This window comes from Diadema antillarum, unplaced genomic scaffold (assembly GCF_040938485.1).
Source record: "Diadema antillarum isolate AM-2024a unplaced genomic scaffold, OU_Dant_1.0 seq00001730_RagTag, whole genome shotgun sequence".
Classification (NCBI taxonomy): Eukaryota; Metazoa; Echinodermata; class Echinoidea; order Diadematoida; family Diadematidae; genus Diadema; species Diadema antillarum.
The window spans coordinates 58,684-80,531 of record NW_027272416.1 but is presented as its reverse complement, the minus strand read 5'-3'; the positions used below and the strand labels follow the sequence as shown (position 1 = coordinate 80,531).

General features: G+C 38.7%; 1 protein-coding gene across 1 annotated transcript in view; it reads left to right on the top strand.

Annotated features, from left to right (window-relative positions):
- LOC139711922 (pleckstrin homology-like domain family B member 1) overlaps positions 1 to 21,351 on the top strand; it is an 87,879-nt gene extending 66,528 nt beyond the window's left edge. The window contains exons 12-15 of the mRNA XM_071623768.1: positions 257 to 599; positions 9,467 to 9,566; positions 14,571 to 14,720; positions 18,632 to 21,351. Coding sequence (XP_071479869.1) covers positions 257 to 599; positions 9,467 to 9,566; positions 14,571 to 14,720; positions 18,632 to 19,078 — 1,040 coding nt within the window. The 3' untranslated portion in view covers positions 19,079 to 21,351. The remainder of the gene's footprint in view (positions 1 to 256; positions 600 to 9,466; positions 9,567 to 14,570; positions 14,721 to 18,631) is intronic.
- Positions 21,352 to 21,848: the final 497 nt, after the last annotated feature.

Here is a 21,848-nt window from a genome sequence, read left to right as displayed (position 1 = left end):
AGGTCAAGAAAAATACAGAGAATAATAAGAAAATTTTTGCTTCTTTTGACCATAGCTTCAAAAATGTACCTTTATATGTAGTGACCAATATATCATTTAAAGGTATTATTTTTTGCTTTATGACAGAGACTGTACTTCAAAATCTTCAAAAATGGACTTATCGGTTTTTGCAAACAAACTCTTCAATTGTAATTGCTGGGGTGTTAACGCAAACTTATCATTTTCGCTGCTCCTCATTTCATATCCCTTCCCACAGGTGATCAGCTGATCGAACAGGAGAAGCAGCGTCTCCAGGAGATGCGCAAGAAAGCTGGCGACGAGGCCCGCATGCAGTGGGAGGAGCGCAAGCAGCGTGAGATGCTGCAGTCGCCCCCGGCAACCAGCACAACCTCCTCCATCTCCCCCGCCTCCACCTCCCCTCACAACTCGGTCAGCTCGCCAACCCACACGCCCCTCCACCACCCCCATCGGCTGGAGTCGCCCACCTCCCTGGGCTACTCCGACTGCACCAGTGTGTCCAGCTTCGAGAGCATCGAGGGCCACCTCGACTTCGGAGGTCGCTCGGGTCACAGTACTCCTTCACGAACTTTCAGTGGAAGGTGAGCTTACGCACCCCTCTCTCTCCCACCCTCAATATCATCTCATTTTCACATTTCAAATCCAATTTTCTTTCCATTATCACAAATTCTTTCAGATACTACAATTCCAACAATAAATGTGGCACAAGATATATAAACATATCCTTGAAAGCAGAAAGAGAAAATGAGCAAGTGCATAATCTATCATTGGAAAAAAGAAAGAAAAGAAAAGAGGGGCCCATTCATGTAGAAACAGATAGGTATGAAGGGGTTTCAGACTTTCAAAAGAATTTATTTATCACGAAAGAAAAAAGGGCTTCAACCAACCTTTACATTTTGAGCGGCTAGCTTTTGTCTTCTTCTGTGAAAGGTCAAAGAAGTGATCTGGATCAGAGAGATGAATCATAGCAATATAAACTCCCAAGTTTTCAAGTGTATGCATGAGAAACAGTTTAGTGATAGTGCTTTTTCCCTAGGCCCAAAGAAGAAATCTTACATTCATAGATTTGAATACATGCGTAAACCGGCCAATATAAATCATTATAATCGTATTCATGTGCCTAGCAATATAATGAAGACTTCTAATAACAACCAGCAAGCCCCACTGAGACTTGCCTGATGTAACAACAAGAAATATGTGCAAATTGGATTCTATACACCGATCTGACTTGGTACCGCAATCCGCCATTACTAAGGTGTGGCATAAGATTGTGGTGAATGCATGATATACATATTGTGGCCTGCTTGTCGAACACAGCAGTAATGTCATACACGAAGCGATCCTCGGACATGCCTTTAATGATAACAATGATAATACAAATAATGATCGCTTCCTATTTTGAGACACATTCCATCAAACAATGACACTCATTGTGCTTGGAAGGTTTGATAACACTAGACAGACTTAGGGAAGACAATAATGATAACAGTTTTCTCTGTTTATTTACTGTATTCAGCAGGTACAGTGTTATCAAATAAAATCATTACAAGTTTCTCAGGGAAATATATTTACAAGTTTTGTTAAGTCTGTTAGTGTTCTAGTAACTCCCTATGATACCGTGCTGTCTGCGAACAGAATAGAGGGGTGTTGATGGTGTAGTGTTGGAAATGGCTCTGAGAGTCTAGCTCCAAATATTCGCTAATGTGACATCTTCCTTGAGCGTGGGACGTTGATAACTGTGCAACATCCCAGAGCTGTGCGGTGCCTTTAATTCTACACAGGAAGCTGTCATGTGCCTGGTAGGCGAGGGCGCTCTGACATGGACGTATCCTGTTGATAGAGTGCTAACGAAGGAGGTGCAAAGTGGCTGGCAAAGCCTTTTTTTTTTTTCTCTCTCTCCATCTGTAGCACTCTGTTTATCTTCCCTTTCCACCCCCTGTAACTTTCTCCTCCCCCGTTTCCATCCTTACCCATCAATACCACCCCCCCCCCCACACCCACACACACACACATGCTCACTTCCTCACACATCAACCCATACAAACTTCTTCACACATTAAATACACACACACACACACACATACATACACACATACTCTCGTACTTTTTTTCTGTACATATGTGTACAACAAACATGTACAGACCAACACAAATATGCACATACAGCTGTACCCCTTTTTTTTTTTTGGTATAATTTTCACTAAATTTCAAGCAGTAATGTGAAAATCATGCAAGCAATGTATACACACTTGTTCATGATATACATATATGCACACACACGTGCACAAACACATACTTTTTCATGATGTATGCACAACACACACTTACACACCAACACATGTATGCACATAAGCACATAGACACAGAGCTCCCTGAATGTCCTGTCTCACTCAATGTGTTCCTCCCAGATATCCGCTGTCTTGTTTTTCTGCCTATCCACTGTCATCCTGTCTTCTTGGCAATTATATCTGTGTTTATCAGACAGTCTAGTAGATACAGTTAGGTTACTGTCTCTATTTTTTTTTTCACACTGGTTAAAACAGCAGTGAGAAAACATTCTATGTACCCCTTGATGCTGCAAATGTATTGCCAAGTCCTGATAATATTTTGCTTCAGAGATTATTATCTCATCATCAAATTGGCACCTGAATTTTGCTGCATATCGTGCACTAGAGAAATGTTAAATGGAACTGATTCAATCTATGCAAGTTGCACATGAAGAGAAATTTATAGAAATTTGGCAATTTCAGCAAGAAACATGAACTTGAGTCTTATGAAATGTGTTGCCTATTTGAGGAGTAAATTTGGACAGCGTTTAAGAAGATTTTGTAAATTTTTGCAACTAAAACAAACAATTATATTTGAACAACACAGGACTCAAAATCCTTTGTTTTTTTACTATACCTTATGAAGCAGTAACGATGAATAATTGAGATGTTGAAATATGACACTTTCTCTGTCTCTATCTCTCTTATATAATTGTGAGCCTCTATATCTCTCTCCCTCTCTTTATATGCTGTTGTTTTTTGTGGGGTTTTTTTTTTTTGGGGGGGGGGCTGTTGTGTTTTTAATAGGAAAGTAGGCATTGATGGGTCAGTGCAATGCAATAGATGTAAGGATGTATCCTCACAGTGTACTATTTTTGTGCCACCCCATTGCGGTACGGCTTCCGAAAGCTTGGCAAAACATCTCTATTTACCATTTGTCCATGGCAATGCCAACCAATCGCTCCCCTGCCAGACTCCCCAGATGCGTCGAGAGCTTTGCTTCTGACTCCAGCGGATCCAAACTACATTTCCCCCTCTGTCGCTTGTAGGTCATCGTTTTGACCTACTTTTACAATGTTTTGCCCCCTGAGTGGGATCGGGGGAGACACGCATGCGACTTCCGCTCGGTTCCACCTTTCTTGCTTTCTGGGTTACGATGGAAATCCGTGAAACTTTGTCTCTCTACTGCAGTAGAAATCGCAGCATCTGTTTGTGCATTCATGGTCTACTGTCCTGTCTGCTCTTCTCAGTTCCACTGTAAATCATCTGTAGAGGGCACTTTTCTTCAGGAAAAAATATATTAGTGTTCAGGACAATATGGAATATTATCTGGTCTGGCAAAAAGATGTAAGAAAGATTCCTAAATATCAAATGTTTTCATCAGAGTGCCAAACGGAAGATGCAAATTGTGTGATATTAGTTGGAGGAGACGTGTTAGGAATTGTACTGGTTTAGATTTCGCAGCTATATTGGAACTGAGACCTTTGCATCTTAAGATATCAGACAAAGTAGAAATGTATACCAGATTCATTTTGCTGTAACTAATCATTTGGTGGCATTATTTCTTTCAAGGGATTGCTCCCTCAATCAGAAGTTGACTTTGATATGGGAAGTGAAGCAAAAGCAACACATCAAGAAAAATTACAATGAAATCCAGTATTTGCTTGTTAGAAGAGTTGTGTAATTCTCTGAACAGCCATACAAATATTTTCATTCAACACCTAAGCAAAATTCTTGCTATCTGATTGGTCGAGTGCTCATCACGTGACATTTGCCAAAATGCATGAATTCACTGGTGTCAATCTCTGACTGTATTCAGCAGGTACACTTCACTCTGTACAAAATCTTGTGTCACCACCCTCATGACCATTCAGTTGGCCTATGTACATAAAGGTGTGCTACATGTATGAGTCTCGTAATCTACTTATCTTAATCATATGATGGCGTCATCATATTCATTATCATCTATTTTTGCTTCATACCACGAAAAACCCCAAAAGTTTTTAAAGTCACTCCGAGGTTAGTTCGGCATATCTTAAGTTTTTCTTAGTCTACTGTGGTGTATCTTTAGCGGGTTTGAGGAGGAATGTACTATTTTTGAGGAAATGTAAAATTAGCGACTGCCAATGTTGAAATCATGTGAGTAGTCATATGAATTACGGCATCGTGACAGCGTCACTGTTCCTACCGGTATTTGGCGATCCTTGATATTAAGCAAGTCCCCAATCTGTCCACTTTCCCTCGCTATATTCACCTTTCTTCCCCATCCCTATTAAGGTAACCTCCCCAGCCCCATTCCCACCTCTCGCCTAACCAGCAGCTTTTCTCCATCCCTACCTTACGTCACCCTTAACGCTCGCTAGACCTTGTCGCTCCTTCCTGTCACTCTTCCTTATTCTATTCACCTGTTCTCTCCTCCCCTCCTGCAATCTCCCCCATCCCCAATCCCCACCCCATCCCCAATCTGCATCCTATCCCCTCCCCCTACTAGCAGTATCCTTTCTCTACTTGGTACTTATCCCTACCCCACCCCACAAGCAACCCTCATATACTAGACATTGTCACTCTGTCCTGTCTCCCGATGTAATTCTGTTCACTTGTTTTCTCTTCTTTGAAAGTAATCTTCCCGACCCCCATCCACCTCCCCTCCCCCATTCCCCTACTACTACCTCTACAAACACTCCTATCCCAAATGGGTAACAGCCCCACCCCCACCCTATATTGTATGCAACCATAGATTTATCTTGCCCCTCCTTAATGTCACCTTACCTAATTCCGTACACCCGTCTTCCCTTCCTTTAAAGTAACCTCCACTACCCTATCCTCCCCCTCCCTTACTACCACCACGATATAACACCCTTTTCCCCACTGGGTACCATCCCCCCCCCCACCCCACACAAACATTGCTTCACCTTGTCATGCCTTCCTGTTACCCCACCTACTAGTAATTCTTTTCACCTGTTTTCCCTTCTTTAAAAGTAGCCTTCCCCACCCCCATATATCCCCCCTACTACGACCCCTAAAAACACTTTTTTTCCCCACTGGGTACCATCCCCACCCCCACCCCCACTCCACACTCTACCATCGCTAGACCTTGCCCTCTTTCCTGTCGATGGCATTTCTGCAGAAGAAAATTGAGGCATCCAGAAATCTTTCCCTATTTTAGAGTACACCCAGACACTCCCCCACCCCACTTTTTTTTTTTTGTAAGCAGCCTCCACACTTACACACCCTCCAGTAGCAAACTGTATCATGCGTCCTTCTGTCTGTTTTCACACTCTTATCTCAAACTTTGGCATGGGGGGGGGGGGGGGGGAGTTTGGTGATGCACCTCGAGACGACGTAAATAAAAAAGGAAAATAAAGTTGAGGTACAGCTGTACCCCCACGCATGCAGACGCAGAGACAGTTTGGGAAGCGTGAGTCGTCAGTTTAAAAGAGCCAGGCATATCGTCAGTGCTTACGTGTTGGATTATAGCAGCATGTCTAGCCAAATATATCGCAGCGTGTTGTGAGTATTATATATGCAGTCTCTCTGCCTTTTTCTCTTTCTCAGTGGTGGAATATATCTGTGTCTGAGAAATAATTGAATATATTCTCATGTTTGTGTTGTGCAGGTTTGTGTGCCGCTGTTTTTGTAGAATGTTATTGCGTAACTCGACTGTAAGATTGTGGACTTTTGGCAATAACTTGCAAAAACTCTTGCTATAGTGTTGTAATGTGATGTCATAGTGGGGAATTTTGTGGCTGGATTTTTTTTTATGTATAGGCAATATTTTCTTTTTACATTTTTGTTTAAGGGGAAAATGCATAAAATTCTCTTATTTTTCTTGATGTTCATTGTTAGAGGAGAAGGAAATGTAAGTGTTTGAGTGCATGCAGAATTTTGTAAGGTGCCTCCACCAACAAGCTACAATGAACAATCTTTTCCTTTGCTCTCTCTCTCATCTGTATGGTGTGCAAGACAGTTCGTATTGACAGCATTTGAACCCGAGTTGATGATCGATTTCGGTAACAAAATATTTTGTGCTTTGACTCTTGAGAGTGAAGTTCAGCAATTTCTGAAATCTGTATGTGTTAGGATTTATTTTGCATGGTCACGAAGGGAAGCACTTACTATGCTAGGGCCTGTGGACATTGTGTACAATGCTATGGCGTTTTCCTGTGCCAATTAGTACTCAAGGCACACAAAGGTTGAAGTGCTTATGAGCAAGCTACAATTGTACCACAGGAGTGACAGTATTGAGTTCCCCCTGATGGACATGGTAATGTTGTTGAAGTAAGGATGGATTATTTCTTTCTTTAGAACATGTCTGAAAACTACCAAAAGTGAGTCACATGTTTAAAAGTTCTTTGACATCTTGCATCCATGGTTGTATAGGCCGGTGTAGCTTTGATACTTGTCGTTGTTTTTATTATTCTCTTTGTTATCATTATTCTTTAGTTTGTCTTGTCAACACTGTCAGTGTAATCCATATGGCGAAAAGGGAATTCAAAGCCACTGTGAGAAAGTTACATTCTATTTCTCTCTCTCTGTTCATTTTCTTCTCTTTCCGCCTCTGAAGATAGGTGTAACTTTCACTTTGCACTGTCAAAATTAACGACGCATTCAGGAATTTAATGATGAGGCTGTATTTCAGCCGTTAATCTCCTCCAGTATTGCCCCATGCATACTGCCGTCGATCCCAGCATCGCGGTTCCTTTAATACAGCGAGGGGAAAGTTACTATCACATGCAGGCTGGAGTCACAAGACATTCGCTGTTCCTTGTGGCTTTTTCACCGACTGCCATTAACAAGGGGGAAAAAACATGCTGTGTATGGCATGACAACATTTATCTTTGCACGCAGAGTATACCCAACGGGAGGAAATTTGCTGTTATGGCCAACTTTGTTAAAAGTTCTTACAGACTCAGTCAGGAGAAAAAGAAACCTGTTTAAATACCAGCAGATTGGATTCTTAATTTGCAGCAATTTTTGCCCAGGTAACATGTAGAGATCACCGTTTCAAATATGTACAAGCATTTGTGCGTGATGAAATTCGACCGCTGTTTCGTCTGCATTCTGTAAGTATAACTTGGGGAGAAAAAAATAAAAATTCCTCACTTGTTAATCACCATTCTTATTGTCACCTATGATGCTAGAAATAGTTCTAGGACTTTAAGTTGGGAAGATAGTGTTGAAAAGACCAAAAACAAAACAAAACACAAAAAAAAACTTGGCAGCTTGTCATACATTGTGCGTTGAACTTGAATATTTGTAGGTTATTGGTGATCACTGCTCTAATCTTGATCTGTATGTGACATAGTTTGAGTGTGGGCTAGCCCCCAGGTATAGTGAGTCATGTGGGGCTCCTATTGGGATAATAATGATTGCTGATTATAGCAATTCCAGTGTATTAACCTTGGATTATATGTTTGTCACCATGTTTTCTGTTCTACTGAAGAGATTTGCTGGATGTTTTTTGTGTTTGTTCATTTGTTTGTTTACTTGTTTGTTTTATTGTTTAATTGTTTGTGTTTTTCGAGGGAGAGGTATCATTTTGTGAGTTTAGAATTTTTGTTGATGTTTTCAAGAAATTTTCACAAAACAACCAAATATAGAGTGAAGTGTACTGGGTTAACAGAAAGATGCCATATGTCATGTTTGTGCATTTATTTCATATATTCTCTTTGGTCTTCTTCTTTTCTGTTGCAACAATGGTCCTCCTCATTTTCTACACTGTAGCAACATAATATTCCCATTACAGTTGAACCTCTCTTATCCGGCCTCCCTTTATCCGGATCTCTCTATTATACGGACGCAATCTCGCCGTGATTTTTTTTTTTTTTTTGAAAAATTACGGGAGGAAAGGGGGATTCCCAACTCCTTGAGAACTCCTATATACACAAACACACATGAATTACATATACTTGATACATTTCTTAATAATTATTTAGGTAAATAATCCCAAGAATCTATGAAAGAAAATGATTTCATTCTTGCAAACACGAACCTCTATTTTGGGGTCTGTTACTGAGTGTAACAATGAAAAGGTTGCAGCATACACATTACTACATGTGGTACTACAATGGGCTACATCAGTACATGTGTATGTATGTGTACATGTATAAAGCATTGAGTCTCCCGTATCCGGCCAAATCCCTTATCCGGATGAGCCCCGGTCCCGACTTGTCCGGATACGAGAGGTTCAACTGTATTTGGTTTGTCACCTTCAGAGCAACTATTTGTAGTCTTTCAGAGCGACAGTTTGTAGATTAAGATAACTCAGTTGAATGAAATATGTACATTTCTTAAATCACACATCGCAGGTCATGGAGTTGCCAGTTTGAGGATCTCACACAAACTAGTGATTTGGGGTATAGTCATTTTGCAAGGGCAGAGATATTGGGGGCAAGGTGAAAGCAACATGTGAATGCCTATGCTCTGTTTACATTGATTGCCCAAGCAGAAACTGTCTTCTTTTTTTTTTTCCTTTTTGTTATCTTTATTGTATGAAGCAGAACTGTTGTACTTCTTTCATCGCCAAATTGGGATAGTCTTAAAATATCTGTCTACTTTATGTTTGTTAAACTAGAAGTCAGCCTTCAATCAGCTGGTGGACTGCACTACATTTAGCAAACATGTTGTGAAGGTGTAGTCTTGCTTCCAGACCCATGTCTGTATTTGAGGTGGTCACTACCCATGTGATAGAACAACACTTGTCACCTCCCTTCAGATATAAATTTCTTCAGACATCTTATTTTTCCCCAGATTTCTTTCAGGACAATTTTGTGTGATTACACAACTACGATAACGATTAGGAAAAGCAGAACTAGAGCCCAGGAGTCATGTACCCACTCTATTTTATCAACTCTGTATTTTAATGGATATTTTCTTTCTAATGTATGGAAATGAGACAAGCCAGGCAGCACATGAAGCCAAAAAATAAATCGGATTACAACGAGATTAAGCTCTGAAGCCACAACTTCCAGCATTTCAACCGCATAATCCCTCATTCTGCCACTTTTGCACAACAGCATATGGGGACGGATGTATACATAGCACCAGAGGCCAGGCAGAAAGTGAAACACACTTGTCAGCGTGTAATCGTACGGAGCGGTGGGGGGAAATGGGGCATTTAAAAAGGAGTATTTCTCTGATCATTTTTTTCGCAAACATCTTTGTCGTTTTCTCGCTTCCAGTTTCGTCAACATGTCCCGGGAGGAGAGGGATAAACTACTGATGATGGAGAAAGCGCTACGAGATGCCCAGGCCGAGAAGCTCGCCTTGCTGGAACAGCAGGTAAGTGCCATTTGTCAGCTCGGATCATTGTCTAATCAATGGGAGTTACCATTTTTCTCTTTGCTCAAAAGCAAGAAGTACAGTGCACTCCCGTTGTAGCGAACACGGTTATAACAAAATTCCAGTTACAACAAAGTAAAAAAAATCCTTTCTATGTATTTTTATTATTTATTATTTATTTGTTCTGTTATAAAAAAAATTTTCGGTATAACGAAAGAAAACAGCTGGTCCTGAGGACTTCATTATAATGGGAGTCCACTGTACAAGCTTGGTACCTTCCTCTTGCATCTGATCAACAATTTGCCCCCTGGACAGATAAACACCAATTATTCAGTGTTTGAGTAAGAGCCATGATACAAAATCATGGACATACACTACACATGCTCAGTTGTTTTAATCATGGCTACTACTCAAACACTGAATAATCAGTGTTTGCTTTTGTCAGTGTAGGGCAATTTGTCTATCATTTGCAATTAAGACAAATTGACATTAAATCATTGATTTAAATAAGTTTGCCTTCTTTTGTATTGTAGTGGAAGTGCTTTCCGAGAGCTAGTGTCTTTAATTTGAAGGATGATTTTTTTTTTTTTTTTGGGGGGGGGCCACATTTCGTGTTAAGGTATTAACACTCTGGTAGCATTTATTTCCCATATTTCTGCATAGATTTATTATAATGACTTTTTGGGGGAGGGGTTGTAAAAACACTCAATGGAAAAGTCAATTCAAATTTGAGGCAGTCGAAAAGTCTCAAAGATTGTCATGTGTACATATCATGATATGAGCCAATATCACTAAAATTGCACCTACTATAATTCCCAGGGGCTGTCAAATGTATTGTGGGGATTATGATTGGTCAACAGTATTTGAGTTTTCAACATTTGTTATGCTTTAAAATAGATATCCTGTGCATAAAAATATGTATGTATGCATTTGATTAGACATGATGAATTTTGACACATGTCTTTAAATAGACAATGTGGTCGGGGTTGTTAAAGCATGTATCTGCACATACAAAGTTCTTTAATATCCATCAGAGCCTTTGCATGTTCAGTGTATGCGTGTTTGGTGAAGGAAATGGGAAATTATTTCCGACAATCTATACGCTTGGTGGTATGAATGGCAAAAGTCTGACGTGTGAATTACCGACACTCAAGTTCATGTGACGGGTAAAGAGATGCAATGGGCCAGACAGTCAACACGATGGCTCTTGAGAGAATCAGCCTTTAACCCCTTTGATCCCATGAGCAACATGATTCTATACAGTCTTGATAGGATCTTCGGGACTTGATCCAGTGAGAGTTATTCAAAAGGCATTGATCGTTGAATGGTTTTGTTTGCTTCTTGAAAATGAACGTAATCGATTGAAAGGTTTGTACAGTCATCTCAGTGCAGTTGATGTTGGCGGGACTAAAGAAAAACACATCACCTTGCAAAAGCGATATTCATCTTCTGTGCGTATAGAAGAATAACACATGTAAGGCTATGAATGTAAATTGCCCAGCCATATAGGTATTAACTGATGTAATGTTTCAATCAACTTCCTTACGATTGAAATGATTCATGATGTGCTCATTGGGGCTCAGTGCCACAAAACTGGGTTGAACTTTGACACAACGATGTTTGTATTAGGCTTAAGAATGTGTACTGCACATTTTTTCTCAATTGGGGTAATTTTGTATCATGATTTCCCTTTTTTGTTTTGTCGTGTTTTGTTGTTGTTGATGATGTTATTATTGTTATTATTATTATTATTGTTATTGTTATTATTATCATCATTATTATTGTTATTATTATTGTTATTATTATTATTATTATTATTATTATCATTATTTTATTATTATTATTATTATTATTATTATTGTTATTATTATTATTATTATTATTATTATTATCATTATTATTATTATTATTATTATTATTATTATCATTATCATCATTATTATTATTAGGTGATACGCTATCAGCGTATCACCTATTGTGATTGTCAAAATTTCTCTTTTTTTTTATTCTTCTTTCTTTCTGCCACATTTTGTGTCGTCAATATCTCAACAATGACATTACGGAATAACATGACATTTTCAGTCAACATGTCTCATGACAAAATCTAGCCACAATAAGGTTTTCATGACAGTAACATATCTATGACGTCATCTAGGCGCCATTTTGTGATTTTCGGACCTTGTCACATGATCGATCATAACTTCATAACTGGATATCATTTCTGTATCATTTTCGGTGGACATAAAGTTCAGGTCACGCTCTATCTTACTTTTTAACGCTAGTTACCCAGGTCATCATTACGCGCGCGTTTGCGCGCGTCAAAATTTTAAAAGGCTCAAAACGACTTCCCAATGGGAAATCTCGAAGTTTCAGACAATTTTAAGCGTTTCAAACATTTTCTCGCGTGCGCGTCCGTCCGCACAATTTCGCGCGCAGAGGGCGTAAGCAACATGAAAATGCATTTTTTTTTGACTGATTTGGATTTCTGATACTTTGAGTAACAATATCCATTGATTTCCGATCGATGTTGACCTATAACAAAGAAATGCACTGGCGTCAAAGTTGAAATTCCGCGCGCGCGTCTTTCTGCAAATATAGTGAAAAAACATGTCTTTGTTTATTTCGGCATAGCTCTTTAAATCGTCCATTGACCCTATATTTCTATTGCATATTACAAAAGCATATGAATTGGAAATAACGTTTCAAGTACCAATATTGCCAGGAAAACTCATGACGTCATCATATCATCATCTGAAATCAAAAAAGTGGAATTGATTTTTTTGAGGTACTGTTTCTGTCATTCATTTACTCGTATCTCTGTTGTTTAAGCTCAATATTATCCCAAATTCAGATATGTTGTACTTTGAACATTTGCCTTTTAAGTCCATATCATGCTTTTGATATTTGATGACGTCATCATACCTTAAATTGTGATTAAAGGTAAAGACGCAAAATCGGACAAGTTTACGTGTATTGTCTATGGGAGGTGAGTTTTTTTTAAACCATGCATTGACTTAACAACGTTTAAGCACCTTTATCTCAGCTGATTTTGTTTCATTTCCTCTGAAACTTAAGTATGTTGTAGCTGTGACAATAAGCTGCAGTAATCATGCATTTTATTCTTTGAAATCTCCTCATGAGGTTGACAATTTTGCAATTTAAAACTGAAAATGAGAATGGAATGTGGACGAAACGATTCCTGATTCATCTTTCACGTACATAAATCTACGTTCCTCTAATTTTCTCGTCGAGACGTATGGCCGAGTGGTTAGAGGCGTCGTCTCAGAAACGTGAGGTTGCACACGTACGGGTTCGAACCTCACAGGAGCACGAAAGAAAATAATTATTTTTTTAATTTGTTTTTTCTTCAATGGAGTACTACACCTTCGTCCACGTAGAAATCACGTTCGCATGTAAACACAACTATACGCACACACTCACATAGTATCCCTTTGTTTTGCGTTGGAGACTGCATTACTTCGACTGCTGCAAAATTTTGCAGGCTGGGCTTTTCAAACTGATTTAAAATATTGCAATAAAATGAAATTTGTTCATATCAATTCAGTAACACAATGTAGTCGTGGTTACTTTGTGCTGATTTATACATGGAACAAGCTATACATTGTAAAAAAGGTATTTGAATTGTTCCTTTAAGTCAGTCTTCTGTATTGATGATTATTTGTCAATTAGTGGTTTTTGTGGAGTTTCAGATAGTGATAAAAAGTATAGATGATAAGTACAGCGATAATTCCTACAGTTAGTTCAAAGTTGTGTTACAGAGGTTTGATACATACATTTAGCATTGTGTGTGTGTGTACGTGTGTATACAGGTTGGCCATATGACACATTCTAGACAATTAATCTTAATTAATTAGCAAACGTGATCAGCTATGGAACTGAATATGGTACTAATGTATGATGTTAATGATTCTAATTAAACTGTGACGAGTTTAAAGGGATAGCTTAACTGTGTGTAAAAATAAAGCAATTATAAGGAAATTTTAGGGGAATTTGATAACCATGCCTATAATAATTTCATACAGGTACTAATAGCTGCCTCATGTTCATGTGATCGTTCGTCATGTCAATAGCAAACTGACAACGTACGATGAATATGTTATACATTGAACAACTTTCAAGTCCATATCGTTATTTTCTAATTTGATGATGTCATCATGCTAGAAGGTATGGTTAAAGGCGAGATATCGAAATCAGCGAAGATTGTACGTTATGTCTATGAAAGGGGATTTTTGTTTTTTATCCATGCATTGACTCGATAACGCTCGAGCACCTTTACCTCACTTGATTTTGATTTCCTCTGAAACTTAAGTATGTTGTAGCTGAGACAATAAGCTGCAGTAATCATACATTTTATTATTTTTTTTTTATCTTCTCACCAGGTTGAGTATTTTGCAGCATAAAACTGAAAATGAGAATGGAAGATGGACGAAACGATTCCTGAGTCATCTTTCACATATAAGTTTACGTTCCTCATATTTTCTCGTCGAGACGTATGACTGAGAGGTTAAAGGCGACGTCTCAGAGACGTAAAGTTGCACACGTGCGTGATTAAAGGCAAGGTATCAAAAACCAGCCGATTATAGGTTTTATGTCTGCGGGACGTATTTTTCCCAAGTTGCCAGAAATGGCATAGCGACCTCAGTCGTTACAAGGCCGCTTTTCCGTCTAGCAATGCAATAGATGTTCACACGGCCACGTTTAATAGTTGAGTGGGCATTGACTTTCCCCCTGTTATATCTATACATTGTTGTGTGTATTTTTTTTTGTCTTACCATTTCCATGGATGACCCGTGGCCGAGTGGTTACAGAAACGGTTTGGCATGCACGCTCAATATATTTTCAAGGTGCCTATATCACATTCTTTTCTTTGTCGATCGCAGATGACCGTCATCTGATGACCACAAGCGTATCACCTAACTCGTCCTCAATGTGACGAGTTTTCATGTCTCGTTATCATTATTCTCATTTTTATCTTTTTTTCAGGAGAGGTTGAAACAGCTGGAGGAAAAGGCTTTGAAGGAGGAGGTCCTCCGGAGAGAAGAGCTGGAGAAAAAGCTGCAGGAGGAAACTCTCAAGAGGGATGAGCTGGTCATGGAGCAAGTCAAACTGAGAGAGAAGGCAAAGTGTGTACAGGTGAGTGCCTACAACCACTGCGCACCCCCCCCCCCCCCCCCCCCCCCCCTTTGGAATACCAAGCGAGTCTTTCTCACTTGGAAGCAGGGATGGCAATTTGTCGTTTCAGTCTTTAGTTGATGTTACTGGTGCATGAGAGCAAATTTAAAACATGTTTTCAACTAATTTATTTGATGAAATACATGTAGAACTTGCGTTTTCTTTTGACATAAGCAGAGGAAAGGAAATCTAAATTCTGTAGGTCTCTTTTTTTAATTGCAGTCATAGTAATAATGATGACAATAATGACATTACTGATAGGATACTACTACTACTGCTGCTGCTGCTGCTAGGAGGAGGAAGAAGACAAATAATTGAATAGGAAAATCACAATGATTATGCTAATGATTATACTGATAAGAAACTACTACTAGTAGCAATTACTCTGAGCATTAGACAAAATGTGGTACCCCTTTGAGCCTCCCTTACTCAGCAGCCCCCTTTCTACACGACCCATCAAGGATACCATGATTGACTGGGAGAAATCCAAATAGTAGAAAAAGGAGGAGGAGAAGAAGAAGAAGAGGAAGAAAAGAAGAAGAATGAGAAAGAAGGAGGAGCATGTGAAGAGGGGCAGAATGAGAAGCAGTATTAATAGTAGTGATAATGAATAATGTGTGAATATGCAAAAGTGTCTATCTTACTGGAGAGAAACTCTAGTCCTGTTAGTAGACATTTAGGGTTTGAGATTTTCCTTGTTGGTGTTGTTTTAAGATATCTAGGGCAGTTAATTTAGCCGGCTGATATCAATAAGGGTGGGAGATGAGAGGAAAAACGTTGTGGTTAACGTCGTGACTCACTAACGAGGCACCGTACTAATTACCAAGAGACAGCAGACTCAAGGATTCGTCTCTCCCAAAGTGACATTGTCAAAGCCAATGTACATTTTCATCAACTTGATAAAAGATATTATGAATAATGGTGCGTAATTTGGGGGACCATGACTTGTAGATGAAGAAAGGAATAAGTGGAAAAGTCACGTACATCGCGAAAGTTATACAGTTAAGACTGACATGTATTAGTCGAGCATTTTCCACTGACGTTTTATAAGATGAATCAACTTCAAGATGATGGCTAGTAACTGATCAGTGGGAATGCTGGAGGATGGTTGTTCCAATCCTTGTGGGATTCATTCAAGAGTACATTATATATCTACTGTTGTGTGAAAATTATTTGCTTCAAAACGGTCTCATATTCAAGTAATGTGCAGTTTAATGTTTCCAGGTTAGCGTGCCTGGTCAGTGATGGGGCATTAAACTGCACATTACTTGAATATGAGACCGTTCTGAAGCAAATGATTTTCACACAACAGTAGATATATAATGTACTCTTAAATGAATCCCACAAGGATTGGAACAATCATCCCTCAGCATTCCCACTGATTCCCACTGACTGGTTACTAGCCATCCCATTTAAATGGATATGTGTTGGCAGAGATACTGACCCCAAAAATATAATGATAGATTAGTAAATGTTAGGGCAGGTACAATGCGACAATAGCAAGACAATTGTAGCCATTTTATAGCCAAAAGAAAAATATATCATCTTGGTTGCTATGTACATCTTGAAATATGGGAATATATAAGAAGAGGGAAATATGTTGTGGGATGCAAATCAATAACGGAACTCATACTGGCAACATACGTTGAAATGTGTAATGCAAGATGGCGTTGAAGGTTGTATCATTACAGATATACTGCACAGGTGTATGCTATTCTTACAAGCTCTTCTTCAATTGCACGTGAAAGATGTGTTGTATGCTCACAGAGGGTATTAAAGCATCCAGTTAAAGTTGGTTTTGTTCCCCACCCAAGATTAGGTTAAATTGTAGGTATAACTCAAGTTATAGATAGATAGATAGATAGATAGATAGATAGATAGATAGATAGATAGATAGATAGAGGCAGATAGAATGATAAATACATAAGTAGATAAAAAAGATAGATGAATGAATATATAGATAGAAAGAAAGATAGAAAGATAAATAAAAAGATAGCAAGATGAATGTATAGGTAGACAGACAGATAGATAGACGGAGAGATAGATAGATAGACAGATGGATGGATAGATAGATAGATAGATAGAAGAGAGATAGATTGAGAGAGAGAAGAAAAGACTTATCACCATGAGATTAAAAATTTGGACTTTTGGAGTGCTCGTCAAAGAGGATTAGTATCTTCAGGCAATTTGATTGTGATATTGACTGTGTTTTTTTTTTTTTACTGTTTTAGACACATCAGACACATATTTAAAGGTAGAGATCAGTTAGCTTTCATGGGGTAATTGAGGGAAGAAAGTTGTGAGATGAGACAATGAGGTCCTAAGGGGAAACTGAGGAGCAGATTTTGGACATGCTTTCTGAATACAATGGAGATGATACTTCAAAAGACCTTGCTCCAGTTCCAAGCAGACTTTAGTTAAATCTGCTTTACGCCCTGAAGGTCACCCAACACAGATTGCCTGTTACATCCATGTCATGCTACAGCAAAGAATTGATGATTTGATACTACTGTGAACGCTTTAGTTTTCGCGTATTTCACGCTACTTCCTGGCTAGCACAAATTCTAAAACCCACAAAAACATTTTCACAATTTTCTCTGCTTTTGAATATTTTGACCACTGCGCAGCACTTATTCAAGAACCCTCTAATATGTTTTTGAGCCACTCAGCGAGAAAAATTAATCTCGTGAAAATATCAATGTTTACAGTATGAGAAATATCTGTTACATATATGTATCATATTGTATTGAGGTTTCAAAAGGAAAACTGGCGCATTAGGCACTACACAAAATGTCAATTGTTATTATTATTTTCCCTGCAATGTACTGAAGAAAATGTCAGAATACTTGGAAGGTTTTGCAAAAGCATGATAGCTCCTTTTAAGGGATGGTATAGTATCGGTTGAGGTGAGGATTCAGCTTTTAACTTACTTAGAAATACTTAGAAATCACCTTATAAAATGTAAAAGAGCATACAATTCAAAGAGAAATTCGAAGTGTATTTGATGAAAATCGGTTTTAAAATGGCTGAGATATCAACAAAAAAAATGAAGCGATTAGTGTTACTTTGTTTTGGAGAACTCGACCATTTCAAAACAAATTTTCACCAAAAAATATTTGAATTCCTCTTAGAATGGTGTGCTTTTTCATATTTCAAAAGATATTTCTCGTTATCTAAAAAAAAAGAAATCATCATAAAAAATTTGGAAACCTGAAGACCCATCTCAACTGAAACTGTATCATCCCTTTAACATGTTCACACATGATTCTTCATCGTGACACAGGGAAACACTTGTCATCACTGAGAGCTAAATGTGTAATGAAGGATGTCTCCATTAAAGGGGGGAAGTGGTGTTAACAGCAACTTGTCTTAGGTTGATAGAACTGTATCAAAATAGCACATCATGCCCCACTGTGTTCCAGATAAGACTTTGCAAATGATCTGCAAAAGAGTCTTCTTCACAGAGGCTTTCTCTTAAAAGAGAAAAAGAAAACAATCTTTTCCCTCAAGAATGATTCCCTCGTTGATCATGAACAAACAAGATAGTGAAAGCTTAGACTCCTGTAAGATGAAATGAATGTCTTTGCGTCTTTCCCTGCCTGATGTAAGTTTTTTATTCAAGTCAGATGAGTGGGGCATGTGGCAACATCCAGCCATTTTGTAAGACCCTCAAAAAGGCTGTTTTATTTTTCCCTAGCAAAGTCTAAGAAGGTGATAGGACTAAATGATTCAGATAGATGTGTTATAAACTCATCTGTCTAGAAGCCACCCAGCTGTGCAAGTATACTGATTGTTGAGAATTTTGTAAGCAAAATATATCAGCCTGTCATCTGTATAAACTGCTATCTTTCATTCTTGTTCTCATTGTCCAGTCACGACCTCTGACACGGTATCTGCCGATCACATCTGAAGACTTCGACCTACGAGCACACATAGAGACCGCCGGTCACAGCGTGGACACCTGCCCACACGTGAACGTGACGAAGAACACGTGCCGCGGCTACATGATCAAGATGGGCGGCCGCATCAAGACGTGGCGCAAGCGCTGGTTCGTCTTCTCCCGCACCAAGCGCTCCTTCCTCTACTACTCAAGCGACCGTGACGAGACACGGCCAAAGGGCGGGATGTATTTCCAGGCCATCCAGGACGTCTACTTTGACCACCTGCGACCCTACAAGAGCCCCAACCCTACACTGACCTTCTGCATCAAGACCAAAGAGAGGACTTACTTCCTTGTTGCCCCCTCCCCAGAGAGTATGCGCATATGGATGGACGTAATAGTGACTGGGGCAGAAGGCTACAACCAGTTCAAAACATGAGGCTCAACCCGAGTGATCCTCCTGCGAAACTGCTGTATCATGAGACTACTTATATCTAGCTGTGATCCCCTTCCTAACCTGTACTTGTGATTCAAACCACCACACAAGGTCAAGTGAGGTCATGACCTTGACTTAAGTTTATTCTAACTGGTACCAATGAGGCTTCCTCTGCTAAATAATTTGAGACAGTGCAGTGACGGAAATGCTGGATTTTGATATTGGACCCTCCCCGACATCTTGGTGAGATGGATATTAGAGTGTTAGAGGTCAATGAAGGTCAATGAGCTGACGAGTGTATTGCACGGACGGTCCAAAGTTTGCTGGCACCCTATTGCTTCTCAAGACTTACAACTCAGGGAAGTTTGAAGTATCGCTCCAAGCTGTGCAGCTCTGCTGGCGTAGGCACGCATCCTTGCATTGGAGTTCAGAAGCAGACAGGCAGTATCCCACAATGCTTTGCAGCAGGCATGCTTTGCAAAACAAAAACAAAAACAAAATCAGAAGTTGAGGCAGTATGCAAATTGAGTACATCTACAAAGAGAGTGTAGTGTGTGGAAATAGATAATCAGTATCCTATTTGATGTGCTGTGATAATGGAGCTATATAAGTCCCAGCTGATGCTGTAATGAGTGTTTCCCATCGTTACTGTTTCCTAGTGAGTGGAACAAGGTATCGGTCGATATCAGTCATTCAAAAGAATTGTGTCGCAACATTCATCTGTGGTTTGTGGCTGCTCAAAGAAGGCCTTTAAAAATCATCTTTGGGGCTATTTTTGGAATGATGACATCACCCATAAACTCAACACTGGGGGAATATCCAATTCATAGAAAACATTTCCATATCTTCCCACAGCAGTCCCTGAGACTGTCGCACTATGTTGACCCCCACCTCTCTCGCACAACATCAGGTAGAGTGGTTCTTTTTTGGATAATGGTGATACATGTTTCATGCAGAGCGCGTACCAGTCTAAGAAGTCCCAACATCCCAAAGTCCCAAAAAACAAGAGAAAAGATTTTTTTGTTAAATCCCTCAAAGTTACTTAAAACCTGAGTGAAATATTCTAAGATCACATGTCTCATCATGTTTAAAACTGGATGTATTTTAGGATGATGAACTCAAAGGTCAAAGGTCAAGCTCACAGTCAAAGTAGTCACACAGTGTCTCACACAAAAATCTGTTAAAGTTTGTTTAAGAGTGATCATCAAGTGTGATTAAACCTATCATTCAATAGAACTTTGATAGCAATATTTATTATCATACTTATCAAAGGTTTGTCTGTTCTACATACCTACTCTATATCAGTGTATAAAGTTGATGTGTTTAGAACTTCATGCATCAATCATATCATTGGGTATCCAAGCCTCTGTTCAGAACAAGAAGGCAGTAACAAAATCAGGAGTGAAGAATTAAAGCCATTCTTGTCCTGAACTGAGGCTGTGTGAAGTTGATTTAGTGCCTTGTTTGAAAGAGAATTCTCAAAATTGTTCTTGTTCACAAAATACTGCCAAAAATGCTTTTGTTATTAAAGAAGTGAATATCTGAAACACAATCATTTATAAATTCCACTTGTATCCCCATTTGAGCTTTTACAATATTATCATTATTTGCTTACTTAACTAGTACTGCTGTAGATTTGTATCCCATAGTCATTATTTGTGTATGTTTATTCCAAGCCAAAATACTTAAAGATGCTGTATTCTGAGCTAGAATGTATGTATGATTGTAAAGCAATTTATTTGTTATTTATTCCTACACCTGTCTGAAGATGACTTTGGTACTCGTGTGGTATTGTGAAAGGTTTACTTAATCATCGATGATATATTTTGATAAGAAAATACGTTTTACAGCTCTACCCAGTAACCACATTACCTTTTTATTACTTTGATATCAATACCAGTTATACAGTTTTATTCATTTTCACCCCATGTGCAAGTTGTATTTTAAATTTTGTTTTTGTTTTCATTTTTGCCAGCTGGTGCTCCCAATCAGTTATAAACTTCCCTGATGTTTTTGCAGACACTTTTTTAATCATTTCAAAGTTGAGTAACATCTTAATATTATATACTCACTTCAGACATTGTATTGTAACAGCCAGATTTCCCATTGTTCATAGAATTATGCATCATGTCCATTTAAAGGGAAATATCATTACATATCTTTGTCTTGTATCTTGGTAAGCACATCTGCTTGGTTTGCTGATGGCAAAAAAAAAAAAACAATAACCAAAATAGGAAAAATTCTAAATTTCAGGCCTTGACTTAGGGCACGTATCATTAAGTGTGAAATATGCAAAAAGAACAGAAGTCCACCTTGAGATGTTTGCTGCTTCCTCCTACAGGAGAACAAACGGTGTACAATTTTCCCCTCTAAAATTGTTTGTTGATCATCAGGTCGGTCACATGGTACCACAAGCGAAGTAACCGAGGACCGCTATGATTTAATTCTTTTTGTATTTGTAGGCAAACCTTGGAAATTGTCGGAGATGTGTATATACTGGAATAAGATTTGTGACTTTTCTGTACAAAATCAAGTTTTGGAATCAAGCCAAATTGTAACTTTGTCTTTTGTGTGTCTGTGTTTTTTTTTCTTTTCTGTTCTTTCTTTCTTCAGAGCAGGGAAATGTCATGTGTGTGCATTTCATGGATGAACTAATGACAAACTGACTTGTCTTTTGAGTTATTGTTATTGATCATTTCATATTGTTTTAGTAACATGAGATCTGAAACCTGAAATTTCATAACTGTTCATTGTGACATCAATATCTGCAAAA